Source organism: Geospiza fortis, unplaced genomic scaffold (genome assembly GCF_000277835.1).
Source record: "Geospiza fortis unplaced genomic scaffold, GeoFor_1.0 scaffold524, whole genome shotgun sequence".
Taxonomy (NCBI): domain Eukaryota; kingdom Metazoa; phylum Chordata; class Aves; order Passeriformes; family Thraupidae; genus Geospiza; species Geospiza fortis.
Genome location: NW_005054437.1, coordinates 1,369,933 through 1,385,671, shown reverse-complemented (window position 1 = coordinate 1,385,671; position 15,739 = coordinate 1,369,933). Strand labels below are relative to the sequence as shown.

At 38.4% G+C, this 15,739-nt stretch overlaps 1 protein-coding gene across 1 annotated transcript in view; it reads right to left on the bottom strand.

Annotated features, from left to right (window-relative positions):
- Nucleotides 1-15,739, bottom strand: part of TRPM5 (transient receptor potential cation channel subfamily M member 5) — a 39,027-nt gene that overhangs the window by 3,189 nt on the left and 20,099 nt on the right. The window contains exons 14-24 of the mRNA XM_005427201.2: nucleotides 14,829-14,924; nucleotides 12,236-12,494; nucleotides 10,970-11,088; nucleotides 10,493-10,625; nucleotides 7,915-8,089; nucleotides 5,781-5,949; nucleotides 4,912-5,090; nucleotides 4,356-4,488; nucleotides 1,974-2,046; nucleotides 1,048-1,138; nucleotides 3-33 (exon numbers count right to left, since the gene is read on the bottom strand). Of these exons, the coding sequence (XP_005427258.2) occupies nucleotides 3-33; nucleotides 1,048-1,138; nucleotides 1,974-2,046; nucleotides 4,356-4,488; nucleotides 4,912-5,090; nucleotides 5,781-5,949; nucleotides 7,915-8,089; nucleotides 10,493-10,625; nucleotides 10,970-11,088; nucleotides 12,236-12,494; nucleotides 14,829-14,924 (1,458 nt within the window). The remainder of the gene's footprint in view (nucleotides 1-2; nucleotides 34-1,047; nucleotides 1,139-1,973; nucleotides 2,047-4,355; nucleotides 4,489-4,911; nucleotides 5,091-5,780; nucleotides 5,950-7,914; nucleotides 8,090-10,492; nucleotides 10,626-10,969; nucleotides 11,089-12,235; nucleotides 12,495-14,828; nucleotides 14,925-15,739) is intronic.

Genomic DNA, 15,739 nt, shown 5'->3' with positions numbered 1-15,739 from the left:
GCAAAGGCACTTCTGTGTTGGCACTCTTCACACCTAATAGGATTGGAAAAGTCATGTACTCGTTTAAAAGCCTTAGGACAAGAGGACATAGTAGTAATTGCTTAAGAAACTTTAAAATGTTGAAAAAAAGACACAAGATTGTGTTACTTTGCATTTGCTCAGTAAATTATAAACACAGGGTTATTTTTCAGCTATTTCTGGGTTTTTATGCAGTTACAGTATCAAAATGTCTGGGAAGCCTGCTATGGGATGAAGTTATTTTATTGGAATACTGATAATGAAACAACTCACATAAGTGTTATATAAACTTCTGACAGAATTAAGTAAAGCTTGCAGTTAGCTCAATCTGAGCGACTTGAAGTTCTGTCATGTTGTGACTGAGTTTTCCAGCTACTTGTTTCTGTGTAGTATATATGTGCTCAGTTTATGGGTTTTGGAGGCTGTTTTGTGTAGTAGCATTAGGTTGATATTGAAATAGGTAATTAAGAAGGATATCCAAAATCTTTATTGTGTTGGATATCCTGCAGTGGCTGAGAAATAGCTTGTTCTTCTCTCTAATGATTAAAACTCCATGCAGTGGAGCCCTGGGACACAGGACATGATTCTTAACTGACAGAAATGGGTGCAGCTCTAAAGGCAAATGAATTCTGTAAATTAAAAAAATACTAGGGGACTTGCTCAGTTTTTATTTTTAATTATTATTGCTATGCATTTTAAATACTTTTGTAAGGATTATCTCATGGACCCAAGAAATCCCCAAGGCAATCCTCTGTTGCAAATAGATACTTGTTCATGTGTTTGAACTGGGTGAGGTTATTCTAACTCACTCTGAGTGACAGTCCTTGCCCCAATGCTTCTAAATGTATTTTACAAAAGGTAATTTTTTCATTCTGAACAAAGAATATTCTGTTCCCTGTATATATTCCCATTACCTCTAGGAAGCTCCTTATGGGGTTATTTTCCAATCTTATTTTTCCACCTTGTATTTTTAAACTGCATTGTTCAGCTGTATTAATTAGCTTTTCCATGATTGTTTTCAGTACTTACATGTATAGTTTGGAGCCGGTTGAGTGCAAAAGAGGTTGGTTTTGGTTAAAACCTCTGCCATGGAGGAGATAACAGCTGTACAGTAGCAAATCTACAAAATAGGTAGTGATTAAATACCTGCCCTCTTTTGTGAGGATATTGCAAGACTCAAGCTGGCACAAACTTAATAAAGCATTCCTTGTGTGTTTCTGTTGGACCTGTATAGCCTGACTTTTTTCAGGAAGCCATAAAAGGGATAAGAAAGGAGCAGGAAACTGTAGCAGGAGTATTAAGATAAAGAATTTTCAGCGAGGCCAAAATTATACAGGAGAGTCGCAGAGATAAAGAAAACAATAAGAGTTGTGCTACATAGCAGGTGGTTTAACATTTTCAGGCTGTGTAAGAAATGTTGTTTGTTTATATTGTGAGGGTTTGTCATCAAAAGCTCGAGACAGAATTTCCTGCTATTATCTGGATTTAATAATTGTATGTTGGACACTTCCCTTTTGAGTGGTGGTACTTGGTATCTTAAGAAAATTAGATGTACGAGAAGATTAGGTCAGATCAGACAGAATATGTGTATTTTCCAAGCTGACATTAAAAAAAAAAAAGAAAATATTAGGAGAAGAGTAAGAAGGAGGGGGGGAGAGGGGAGAAGATGAAGCATTTCATTCCAGAAGCATCCTTAACAAAGGAAATAAACACTCTCAAGTAAACTACCAAAGAGAGCAAGAAATGTTGTATTCCCTTTTCTCCTTTCTACAGGAGTTTAGACATTTTTCTTTACATACATTCATCACCAAAAAGCAATAAGGAAAGTGAAACCATAATATAGATCTGTTTTTCTGTCCCTTTATCCCTAAGTAGGGTCTGCCAAACCACCATTAAATGAGAGAAAGATGGTGAAATTCTAAAGCTGATATAAATGCCTAGAAAATACTACTTACCTGGGCTTCCAGAATTTTAAATCGTTTTTCTTGTTCTTTCAATCCACTAAAATACTTAGACAAATTATCCACCCTGTGGAAACAAAGCAAACACCTTGAGCAAAAAGGAGAGGCTTCAGAAGAAATCATAAAACACAAACCATGTCTAACTTTACTATACCCATGTCACAGACATGTTTTATGAAAAATCTTTTCCTTAGGATTTTTTCTCCTGAGAAGCTGAGAGGCCTCAGGAACAAAATGTAAACAATGATTATCTGCTGCTGTGGAATGCAACAGGTGGATCTCTGATTGGTCTCATGTGGTTGTTGCTAATTAATGGCCAATCACAGTCTAGCTGTATCAGACTGCGTGGTCAGTCACAAGCTTTTGTTATTATTCTGTTCTTTTCCCTTTGCTTGCAAGCCTTCTGATTAAATGCTTTCTTCTATTCTTTTGGTATAGTTTTAATATCATATATATAATAAAATAATAAATCAAGCCTTCTGAAACATGGAGTCAGGTCCTCGCCTCTTCCTGGGACCCCTGTGAACACCACCACATACCCATGGCCCTTCACTGCAGCTCTGTGCTGCTTAGACATCCCACAGGCCCCTAAAAGTTTTTTCCTTTTAAGGTGCTCACAGAAGTATTTTTTAGGCAGAACAGCATCTCTGGAACACTCATGCACCTGTTGCCCAGGGACTCACAACTGACAGCTCAGGGCAGCTATTCAGCTTCTGGTGAGGGCCACGTAGCCTCAGTTGCTGTGGAAATCAAGGGCAGTAGAAAGGAGCTGCTCTGTCTTTTGAGCCACTCGTGTCTTTCCTACCTGGAAACATCAGTACCCAATGGAAACTGATCCTGGTGTGAGAACTGAGGCCACAACAGAGATAAGCCACTTAAAATTTACGACAACTTTAATTTCTGGAGGTTGGCTTGACAGTCAAATCCCTTTTTTTCCTGCAGTCCACAGGGATTGCTTAGGGAACTTCCACATGGTGCCTCCAAATTGCTGACTTATCCCCATGCTTTCTGCATCCTTCACCTGTTCTCCCATCAGTTCCTTATTCCTAGCATCTGATTCCTCATAGGGTTGGCAAATCCCTCTCTGGTTTCTCCTAGATACTCTTTCAAAGTTTTCCTCTCACAGGCAATGTTCCAATCCCATCTATGTGAAAGACCTGCTGCTGGGTGGGTCTAATGCATTTTGACATTGGTTCAGTGCAGCCAAAGTTCAAAGAATCAATACCTGAGGGTTTCCTAAGATTTCAAAACCACACTGCTACCGCCTAAGAGCAAAAATAACCGTGGGGGTTGTGGTGTTTGTCTGAAATCTCTTCCAGTCTTTCTCTTGCTCTGCTATACCTGCAATATTGTGAAGCCAGATGGATTTTCACTTTTCCCCTCCAGTAATTTCACTACAATGTACCATCTTTATTATATAAAGGATATAGTACCCTTTGTTTGGAAGCAATTGCACATACATTTATTGCATTATCTCAACAATTAAGCTCTTGCTCCTGGGGTTTGTCAGTGACCTGCTTATGAGAATCAAGTTAAAATCTATATAGTCATTCTAAATTATTATGAATTAAGGGTCTATGGGAATTAGAGGGAGAGGAGTATTTTCCAAGAATGGAAGTATGCTGTTCTGGTTTCCAACTATTCTGTGAGTTGGAGGTTTATTTTGAAAAAAAGCAGACAGCATAGGAACATTTCCATGGAACTATTATGGTAACTTTCACACCCGTTGCGCCTCTATTTGAAGTCTGTTTTATTGTGAGAGAAAACAGCTGGAATATGTGTTAAAAGCTTCTTAAAGGAGTGCTTTTTCTGTCTTAGATGTTTCTGTTCTCCCTGCATATAACTACTTTGTGTCTCACTTAAAGGTTTAAAACTCTGAATAATAATCTAGGATTTATACTTTATCAGACTAAACCAATCCAAGTGATATTCCTAGTGGGGAAATACAGAGAGGTACATGAATGGAGTCCCATGCCATAAAATCATAAATATTTGTTCTTCTGCATCTGTGGCTAATTCAAGGTATCTTAAACTTCCATTCAGAAGTCTGTGTTGTATTCCTACAGGGGAAGAAATTACATGTGCTGCAGTCTAGCAAACAAACTGTTTTTCCACCATTTTCTTCATGAATAAGATTTTCATTGAGCTTGGCCACAGATTTGGCTGGAACTTGCAGGTCTATAATTGTACATACTTCAGGAGTGACAAACACTCTTAACATTGTGGTGATGCTGGCCTCACATTTTTTATGGCTCTGTGTTTCCTAACTGCGTTCCAGTTGGACCCTTTATGTAAGCTTTACAAGAACTTCAATATTGAACTCACTGAAAGCTGAAGGCTTGCAAGTTACTCTTCCTGTGGGTCAGAATAACTTACTTATTAGATGTGGCCTTCAGCCTTTCTTCATTGCTTTCTTTCTTTTCTTGCTCAAGGTTTACGAGATAATGTTCTTTTTGCACCAGCTCCCATGTTATGATTTTTTGATCTAGGCCCACTGGAAGATCTCTTTCTGTAGGAAAAATAAGAATTATATTTTACCCCTTTTTCTCTGATACTAGTAGTGAAAAGTTGCTATGCTAAAGGAGGCTTTTTTAGGGTTAATAATTGCTAAAACTCAGAAGCAAATGAAACAACTATTCCTTAAACCTATAAATTGTTAAATCTTCAGAAATCAAATCCCTATAACCCATTTTATATTGCTGCATTTGTTGTAATAACTATGATGCATCAAGAAATGCACTGTGGGCAACTGTTCATAGTTTAAATTATAAACCTTAATTTTTTGTTTGTATTCTCCTGGCACTCTTTGTTAAAAATAAATTGTGGCTCTCAGCTTAAGGAAATCCATCTCGCTCTGTGTTTTGTGTATGCACCATATCCTTGGAGAGAATCAGGCTCTCCAGTTGCTTGATCACATTTGTTAACAACTCACCCAGGTGTTTTTCCTTGTGTTCCATTTTGTTGAAGAGCCTTCTGAGAACCAGAGTAATGTGGTTGATAATGATAAATGGTGGTGCTAAGGCAGGCCGGCCATGGTATTCAACAATCAGGTTGTAGCGCTGCACTTTCCAGAAGATGTCTGTGTTGCCCTGGACAACTTGAAAAGTGTAACTGTAATTTGAGGTCGGGAGGAATAAAAGCATGTAACTCTTTTCACCACAACAAGCTAAAGATGAATATAACAAAATTTAGTCCTGTATTTACTTTAAAAAAGGAACAGCAAGGTCAGCAAGTAGTGTTAATTTAATCTAAAGTTTGCGCAAATTCTTAGCTATTACAAGAATTGCAGTTGCAGTCTTCAAATGTTAAAAGATACATTTGTTTTGTTTGGCATTTTTGATTTTTTTGAAGACAGATAATTCTACTTTTCTGAGGAAAGATCAGCAAACATGCCACATCAGTTCTTCAACCAAATGAATCATTATTAACTGTGTTGACAACAAGCATTTCCCTGATGTACAAATCATCCACTGTAAAGCCTGCCAAGTTTAAGGCTGCTGTGCACCTGCAGATTTGTGGTTCCACACAGCCAGGGACTCAGACCCTTCTGTGCATGTTTCATTGAATTTTTAGCAGTAAATAGGCTTCTTTTCTCCTTGTCTCCCATGTGACTAGAGTAAGGATGATGAAAACTTTAGAGCTGTCTGATCACAGGATTCTGCCTATCAACCCCCAAGTAATATTCATTAGGAAAATTACAAGTGTATTTTAAAAGGAATAGCCAGCAGTGAGGTAGAGTATGTGGGCATCCACTTAAGGCTTTGCAGCCTCTGTCCTGATAGGTAGTGAAATCCCTCTTGCCTGAACATAGCAATCAGGAGGTTCATGAGGAGGACGTTTGTGACCAGCAGGAAGATGACCAGCAGGAGTATGACGAGCCAGTTGGCGTAGCTGTTGGGGCAGGATGGAGTGTTCTCCTGCAGAATCTGCAGGGGGTTAAATGTGCAGTTCCTGGGATATGTTCGTGATGCTGCAAAGGAAAAACATAGTTATGGCAAATCCTAATGTTGTGTTTCTTTCTTTGGTTTTGTGGAAGTGTAATCGTGTTGTGTACATAAAATGACATTGGATTGTTGTGCAAGGTATTTGCAGCCCTAGGACTCTGCAGACCTCCACAACTTGGCTGCTCATTTAGTGGCAAGATGTCACAGCTGGCTTTGTAGTAGTGTTCATCATAAAAGGGATTGTATTGAAAAGGCTGTATCCTTTTTAGACTAGTTTTGAGTTCTCAGAATCAAACCTCCTCTGAGGCTGTGTTCCCCCACAGCCTTGTGTCCTCATGCCTGGCACATAGGTTGGAAGAGAAAACTCAGTAAAAGCTGGGAAGGGGATTGGTTCCTCATTCTAAATTTAAAGTGCTTTGTGTATCTGAGGTTGAGGTTAGGAAGAAGGTCTGGTTCTACTGCATCAGACTAGAGGCCTAGTGCTGTATTTTGTCTCCAGCTGTGAATTAAACCCACAAGTTTAGAGTAGCATAATGATATTTACTTCTTTCCCCCTATTTTTTCCCTGTAATCCTTTTCCCTGGTGCTACGGCTAACCCCCTGGTTACATTCATTAGAGCACATGGTTATCTCAAAGCTCACCAAGCTGGGATTTCTTTCACCAAGGGCACCAGCTGATACTTATCTACACTGAATTTCATTTGATGACTCAGCACTCACGAAGCTCCTCTGTCTCTCTTAGGTGTCAGTTTTTGTCTTTGCTACTCAGTGGTGTAGTTTTGTCAGCAAATATTGTCCTCCTCATTTCCCCTCTCCCTCTCCATATTTTTCATGAAGATCTTAAACAGAATAAGACCCAGAGGGCCCTAGGACTAATTAATCCCTTCTGGAAGTTCCCCATGTAATTGGTTCTTTTTTCCTCTGTTACTCTTAACCAGTTATTTACCCAGGTAGAGACACCCACTGGAATTTCAGTGGAGAGAAACACACCTTTCTAGGGAGAGCTCTGCCTGGCTTTTTGGCAAATGAGTTGAATTATATTCCAGAAATATATTTCTTTCCAATTACTTTAATGGAAATAGGCGTGACTGATTGTGCTGTACATGCTTACACCATAGGTATTTAAAATGGACATGAATCACTTTCCTCTCGTGTCATTCAGGTATTTTGGCTTTTTGAAGACGTGCTTTTTCTTACTAAGCACAGTGAACATGAGAGAATGCTTACTGGTTTGCTTCTGTTTATGGCTTTTTTGGGTTCTATTTTATACTGCTCCAAGTTTGACTCCCACTTCATTATTGCTGTGACATTTAACACTGGCTAAATGCTGTGGTGTTACTGCAGACTTCCCTGGGAGGTGGGTGACCTGTTCTGTATTTTACCTGCTTACCAATCAGAAATGTTGCCTTTGAACTTCTATGTCTAATTATTTCAGTGTCTTGTGATTATTTTAATGATGTTTTGTTTGCAATGCTGCACATAAGCAATTACTAGCTTTATTTGATTTGGGCAGCTTTATCTCCAGAGTAAATAAATGCTCTGGAGTAATTTTATTTTAAAACGTGTGTTTGCTTATGGGCAGAGCAGTACGGCTTTAACACTGTTGCATTAAACTACTGCCAAAATGTGTGGAGGTGGTGTTATTTATAATATTTGAGTTTACAGAGAGTTATCTGGGTCTAGGTTAAACTGAAAGGAAATAGATTGAAATGAAAGCAGGTATGCCAGCCTTTAAAACTGCAAATCCTTGTGTATTTCTGAGAGCTTATCTAAACAGGACCAGCCCTTACGCTCTAATGTAACTCCACAATGTCCATTATCTCTTTGCAAATACGTTATTTGTGTGGCAGTAATGTGTAAGCTTTGGCCTGTAGGACAGAGATTTTAAAAAAGCAAAATTAAAAAAGGGCAATACTTGGAAGGAACTCCATGCTCTCATCAAAAGTGTGCATTCAAAAATGGCCAAGTTAGGGGGAAAGAAGTTTCCTCACTGTCTATTTCATCCAGTGGAATCTGGCCAAATATCTGAAGGTAGGGACGATAAAGAACCCTTCTGAATATCCATTCCACTCGGCTGTCATCGGGATGGAGCAGAGCTTGAGTTGTTACACCGTAGGCAATGAGCCACACGCTCAAGAAAAACAGAAAGAAGAAAACATCCTTCATCTACAAAACAGAGGGGGAGGGGAGAAAAGGAGGGGCAGTGACTGTGATAGCATAGTCAAGGAACAGTAGTCTTTCTGTATGAATATGGCTCAGATAATTGTTTCTTTACGAGCTTGTTTAGGATAAAGGAGGTAGACTAGGATACAGTTCCATGCACGGAATTCCTCATCTGAGCTTGCTGTTACCATATTGTCCTTGGCCTATAGTAAGCATTCTTTGATACCTTATTTAGATAAAGACACATTTTAAACTAAAAGTCTTGCTTTCCAGTAATCAAGCATTTAAAATGAAACACATGTTATCTTCTAAGTGACTGTTGCATTTTATCTTTTAAGTGCCTGTTTTCTGTGAGCTATCTTAGTACCACGGACTGCTTTCCTGTGAATTACAAGAGTTCTGCTGCAGCAGAGAATCCTGGTAGCAGTCAGTGCTCATTGATGAGTGCTGAGCCACTGATACAGCAGGCAGTGAAGGCTGCAAGGATCAGGTTCCTTCTGCCTTCAGTTTTCAAGCTAAGTGATGCATCTGAAAGATTCTTTTTGGGGCTTCCTGCTTTTAAACATTGTGTTTCTCTACAGAAGCAGAAGTAATTGAATCCTAAAACACTTACTTAAAAAAAAATCTAATATGAATATCAAGTGCAATAATTTTTCCCTGGTGGAAGAGGAACACTTCATCCTCTCCCCATCTGATCTGACAGAGTTCATTAGGGACTGTAGATTCCTTTCAATTAGATTATTGGATTGTACAGTTACCCAAAAGCATAGGCATTTCAGAGCTCCAGGATGTTACTTGGAGTTCTGATAAGAAACATCATCTCTAAGCCAGGCAAGACAGAGTGGATGTCTGACTTCCATTAATCTTTTTTGTTTTCTGGATGATCTAAAATTTAGAAATGCTGAGGAGCTGTAATGGTATCATGGTGATGGGAGAGTGGTGACAAGTCCAGAACTATTTTTTTCCAATCTGCCGTCTCTCTGGAAATGAGTATTTCTCTGGAATTTTAGCAATTACCAGACCTGTTTCAGCAAATCTGTAGCAAGGGTATAAAGGGGAAAGACAGTAAGAGACCATCTGGGATTGCTGCTCTCTAAAATAAGGGACATGATTTTGCTTGAACACCCTTGAACTCTTCAGGCAGGTTTCATTTACTGAAGTAAGCTTCATGGTTTCATCCTTTGATGTAAAGTTCAACACTGAAATACCAAAGCTGAGGCATTGTGTTGGCTTGGGTAGGGCAAAGATGAAAGGTCCCTGGTAGGGCTTTTTCTAGGCTGCTGTTTATGTTCTTGTTTGCATCTTCCCAACCCCAGTGTTATCTTGCAGGACTTCAGGTGCCAGCAGAGTGGGCACAGGTAGGACTTGTTCAAGGCCCTGGTTTGGCTTGGCAGGCAGCAATGGAAGGGTTAGGAGCTGTAGCTCTGACTTCTTCTCCCACAATAGAAGTCTGCTAATGCCATAAGCTAGATAATGAACAAGGACAAATATTTATTTGCCATTTACCCTTTTGCTAGTCCAACCAAATGTCATCTTAGAGTTCCAGTTATTGCATTTGTAGACAAATCCAAATAGCTTGGTAGTTATGTTTATTCAATGTATAGGCTTGTTTAGACTGTAGAGCTTTTACTGAGTTCTGCTGTGAGTCACTAATCAAATATTTGTAGATTCTGTAAAGGTACTTACAATTAGATGAACTCTATTAATCAGTTAGCATGAACTAATTGACCTGGAGGATTAACATGCCTAAATAAAAAGCTCTTTCAACATACAAATGCATACCCAAACACAGTAACTGTAATCCCAATGTTGTGTTTCTTGCAGGAGAGCAGTAATAAATAAAAATATTTCATCAACATCTTCCAACATCTGCTCACAAAGTACTAATATGTTTTCATTGTAACAGGGAGCTAAAAAGTACAAGTAAAAATAACTCCTGTAGGGAGCTTGTAACTATCTTTTTTCATTGATTATTTTTTTCCCCCACACTTGCTGAAAAAACCATGATTTGCTTCCCCAAGTCATTTATTGGAAGCCCTGCCCTTCTGTACATGGCCTGTCATCTGCCTGAGGTCTTTGCCCCGGATGCATGCAGCTTAGAAGTAGGAGGAATAGCAGTAAGGCAAAGACTGCTCTTTGTTAGCCAGACCTGAGGATAAATTATTAGGTAAAATACAAGGATTAGTAAATTGGGACCAGCTTACTGCATTACAGAGGTCTGTGAAAGGATCTACTTCAAACATTCCATGTATAATAGAATACAAGAATATGCCAAATGATAGGTCTTAAAAGTGTAAAAATAAAGACAGATTATATGTAAAGTTATTTCCTTTCTAAAGACAAGGTTTCCTACTCTCCATTTCTTAGAAGGCACAAGTATTTATCTGAGACAAACTGCACACTTACCATCCTTTCCACAATTATAATCTTTGGTCCAAGTTGTTTGTGAATTGCAAAAATATGGATAAGTCTAAGTGTAAACACCATAAAATCAATGGCGAGTATTGTACGGCCAGCTTGGAAAGTTGAGTTCAGCAATCTGCAGAAGAATGAAATATCAGCTCTCAGCAAATACTGCTCATGTCTGTACAGTGAAGAGAAATAACCAAAAGATGCAGGAACACTCTTTTCTCTCTCTTGGCTTCCATGAGATTTATTAACAAATAATGAAAAATAAGATACTTTGAGTAAAAGGGATTTCAGAAAACAAACAAAGCAGAGCTTTTCAGTACATGTGTTTGAATATATCAATTTTAGAGGCTCCTACTGTAGAAACACATCTCAAAGCCTGTAAAAATGAATGTTAGACCCTGTCATCTCATGCACATGAGATTCAACTGTCAGTTGATATACACAGTCCTTGCTACTGATGCAAATATATACCTGCAGATTACCCCAATTATGAAGAGAAATATGGTCACCATATCACATTTATTCCAGTTATCCTCCACATACAGTTTAAACTTTTTCATTAAATTTGTATCTTCATCTGTATAGAAACTCTGAAAAAGAGAAATAACCATTGGTATTGATAGCTTTCCACTTTATATGGAATATTTCCTTCTGAGTTTTAACATAATACCTGTTGCCTTTTTCTCTGTTTTTGCAAAGAGCAAAAACAAATTATGAGTGTAATAAGGGAAAAAAAGCAGTTAAACAATACAGCTTCCAGTCAGAGTTCAGTTTCTAGGTATTCCTATGAACAGATTTGGCATTTCTGTGCTAGAATTGTCAGTGAAGGCACATTTGATTATCTAGGCAAGGAGTTGGCTTTCTTAATTGGTTTTAGCCTGGCAGTCTTCATGTTTTACAGGTTTATAATGAAATGTTCTTTGATCCAGATATTTCCATGTTCTTCTCTGTTAATGGTCTTGCTGCGTAATTTCAAGTAAATTGTGACAAACTTTCCTGTGTCTTTTGCTTAAATAATGAACACCTACTGGTTCTTCCAGAGTAAATGATTGTAACTGCTTTTTTTTGTATCTAAAGAGAAGAGCTTTGTGCAACCCACAGTTGCAACACACTTGCACCACTGTTATTGTTTCAGTTTTTTGAACTGAAGATTTTCCAAAACCAGTAATAGGAGACTAATGGAAGAGGGCTTTTGGGGGTTGGTGGTTTTGTTTGGTTGGGTGTTTTTTAAGAAAAGCAAGCCTAAAAGAGATCTGCTAATATTTTGAGTTGAAAATTATTTTAGGAAAAGCCACAAATAATCTGAATTTATTTACTTGTGATTTTTCAAACAGTCCCCAGTGGGGAAGAATCTCCTAAAAGGATGTAGAGCTGTCTGCTTTGTTTCCAGGTGTAGACTATAACTTCCAACTTATATTATTTGTGGTGGGAGGACCTAATTCTGTGGAGTGAAATCAGAGAGGGACTTTACAAACTGGAGAATATCTGAATGCTGGCTGCCCGCTTGGCTAAGGCTGCAGTAGGATGGAAAAACAGAGGTAGAGATACAGGTTTATGTGGGGGAGGAAGAGCTTGCTCTGGGAGAGAGAGGGGAGATGTTTAGGATAAGTTCTGTGTTGTTCTGTGCACCTGACACTTGAAATGTCCAAACCTGTACAGTTGTACAGATTGTAAATCTATTGCAAATATTGCGGGAGCTTTTGCTGTGTTGGCACTGAGTTGATGCAGGTTACTCACCTGTCGGATCTCTTCCAAGACAAGGGTAAACACCCAGAAGTAGAGTACAATTTCTTTAACAGATGGACCCTGAGGCGGAGGTGGTTTAAAATCCAGTAAAAGGACATAAGTAAATAGAAAGAGAAAAGCAAAGTACATGATAACATTCCCCATAAAAACAGTTACAGGGGCACTCCAGAATTTTCTCCACCGGGTAAATATGAATGTTGCCCATGCTGCGTTTGCAGAAGTGTTCTGTTTTTCCAATGTGTCATTTCCTCTGCAAACCAAAAAGAATACATGCTTGGTGACAATCTCCTAAAATTAGTTCATGGGAATAGACTCAATATTATTCTATATAAAGCTTCTTGTAAGATAGTAACAGGCAGATGCTGGGGCTGGCCAAGGGGGAAGGCTGTAGAAGTCAGAGCAATCATATTGCCATAGCAGAAATACTTCAAATCAAAAAAGAAGGTTTTGAAAAACAAAGCCACATCAGAATTATATAAGCATGTTTATTACTTCAGTTTAGTTGTATTAATTTTATTTGTTAACTTCATTGTGTTCTGCATGGACTGCAAATGCACAAGGAGAGGAGGGGGGTAATTGGCCTTTATAAACCTAAATAATAGGAAAGAAAAGAAAATGGCCAATGAATTTTTGTGAGTCAGCTCTTAATTATTTTGGCTTTAAAATTTCTTGCAGTGTTTGTCTGTGGAAGTTCTTGTTGTTGCTGTGACTTTGAACTTCTGACCCAGTCTCTAAGTGCTGGATCGTATTCATCCTGTGTTTCTTGACTATCCTTGCTGGAATCTGATAGACCCACTGAAGAATACCACTTTGCTTTGCATAACTGGCATCTTGCCCTTTGTGATTAAATTAGAGTAAGTTGCAAAATTGGAATATAGAAGCCTTTTAGGAAAAAGAGTTGACCTCATAAAATATGTACTAAGGTAGTCTTTGAGTGGTGTGGAATGACGCAAGTATTTTGGTAACTGAAGGGAAATTTGACCTGTACATTTACAGCTGTTTTGCTGTGTTTTGGAACATGAGGGGATATCTATTGGCAATGGGAAATATCCTGTGCAGAAAATGCAAGTTTGATAGCAATTTGATCTTCATGTGAGGATTTGTTTCCACATAAAATGCTCTCCTGTGTAAGCTAGGAATGTTATTGGACCTTTAATTTTGTGATTCTTACTCTGAGAAGTTTGATCTCCAACAAAGGATGTGCACACTAGGGTATGTTTTCAATTTCACCTCACAGAAAATAAACAATGACTCTTCACTGGTTTTTAATTTCCTCTGACAATCTTGCTAATTATTAAATACATTTGTTACAAGGGAAAATTCTCTTTGTGGCCAATCTTTTCTATATGCCTGATTCTGTACGACCCCTCAATTTACAACATCATGAGATACATTCCCACGATAACAGGCTAATATCATAAACAGATAATTGCAACTTTACTGTAAGATGCTGAAATAGATCTGGGATGGAGAGAGCCTCTTTGTTAAAATAAATTGGTAGGATAATAGCAAGTGGAACATGGAATATAATGACCAAGCCATGCTGCACTCAGGATATGGAAGTGCTTTATGATATTGCTTACAAATAGCTCCCAAGAGGCAGATGCTTTTACACCTATTTTATAGGTTAGGGAGGGAGAGAGAAGAACTAATGATTTTCTCCAATATACTAGCAGTTAAATGCCAGAGGTAAAAATAGAACCTAATAACTCTGACTTGGTCCAGGACTTTGTACTGCTGCTGATGCTTCCTCTCTACCACTGGTCACACACTTCTGGAATTCTCTTTAAATCATGGAAAAGCTAAGTGGCTATTTAGCACTATTTAGCCATTAAGAGGACTTTGTGCCAATCAAAAGTCTACTTATCCTGACTTAAGTCCTTGTGGTCTCCCAGGTTTTGGCGATAAGTGTGTGGTAGAGATATAGGGGTGATTCTGTTCTGAATCAAAGATCTGACTGACCACAAGCAACTGACAAAACCTTTGTGCTCAGTTACCCATTTGTGTGATGCTCCCTCTAACTCATAAGGTTCCTTGGGGCTCATCTGTTAAATATAAATTAAGAGCATGAGACGCTGACTCAATGTAAAATTCCGTGGTACTGATGGGTGCAAGTGCATCTTTGTAAGAACGTATGCAGTGATGCAAGGCTTTGCTGAGAAAATCTTCTTTCTGCTCAGCTCAGTAATCTGATAACTTCCTAAAATCCATTGGGTATTAATCATCATGAGCTGATGGGAATTCAGGAAATACTATGTGATTCCCAAGTAAATTCCTTGTTCTTTGTTCTTAATTTCTTGTAGAAATTACCTGCTCAGAAAAACTAAACTGGTATCTCCTTACAGCAGTGCTATATCCCTGTTTATTTTACTATATTCCTTATAGAAATCAATGACAGCAGTAATCAAAGGGCACAGCAATAATCAAAGGGCACTTCCTGAGGAGTAATGACTTTCTTGGCCCTTCAGCTGCTCCTTAGAGCATTAACTGATGCTCTAAGGATGACGGTCACTAATATGCAAGAAGTGTCCTGTTCTTTGACTGTTGTCATAAAAGCTACATTGGCTGATGGTGTTAAACTTACCTATCTTCTTCTTTGGAGAAAAACAGAGTCCTCTCTGAATCCAAACTGTCCAGCTCTCTGAATGGCTCTGGCTCATTCTTTGACTGTTTTTCCTCACTGTAAGGAAATAAACTCATTAGTTGAAAGATGGTGCTTAGCCATTTTTCACTACTGAATTGGTATTGATACCGAACTGCTAGCATGTACTTATCTTGGATCTGCTCTGCTGGGAGCTATTAAATTGGGCATAAACTTTATCTTTACAAATTCTCTTTATTTTTAAGGAGGAGGCTGAAGTCACCCACAAGATTCAGAGAAATGATAATTGGTGTGCTTCACAAAAATGGAGCAGAATGCTCAGTTTCCTCAAAATAGTTAGGATTTGAGCAGAAGTAAACCCCTCAGTCAGTTTCAGAAGAGAATTGCTCAATGCTCCATTCCTAGTTACTCTTAGTAGCAATTAAGAAGAGAGATGCCAGAGGCAGTAGGGGACATGTGACAGTTCTTGCATTTCCAGGGAAAGGAAGCAAAAATATGGAAATTTGGAAAGGATTGCTTTGATTATGTATAATCATTCAAACCTTTCCACAAAAACCTTGACAAAATATCACATTAAATGAATTTGTGAATCTGGCAGCCTGAAGATCATCTTTAGTGATACTGGCAGAAAGCAAATCTTAAATCAGCATTGCCAAACAAGTTTTCCTCTTGCTTTTTATGTAGTTTAAGAGTTAAGAAACATGTATTTCATAACATGTCATTTCATATTGCTAATTCTTATGATTTGTATATGATTCTCTGAATGTTTGAGGTTTTCCTGAAGTTTCAGATCCATAATTTTTACGACCACCTGAGCAGCTTGGCTGCTCTTTTTTTCTTTTCTGCTTTTTAATTTTATTTAGTTGATTGGTTTTTGTAGTGCAGGGTGTTTT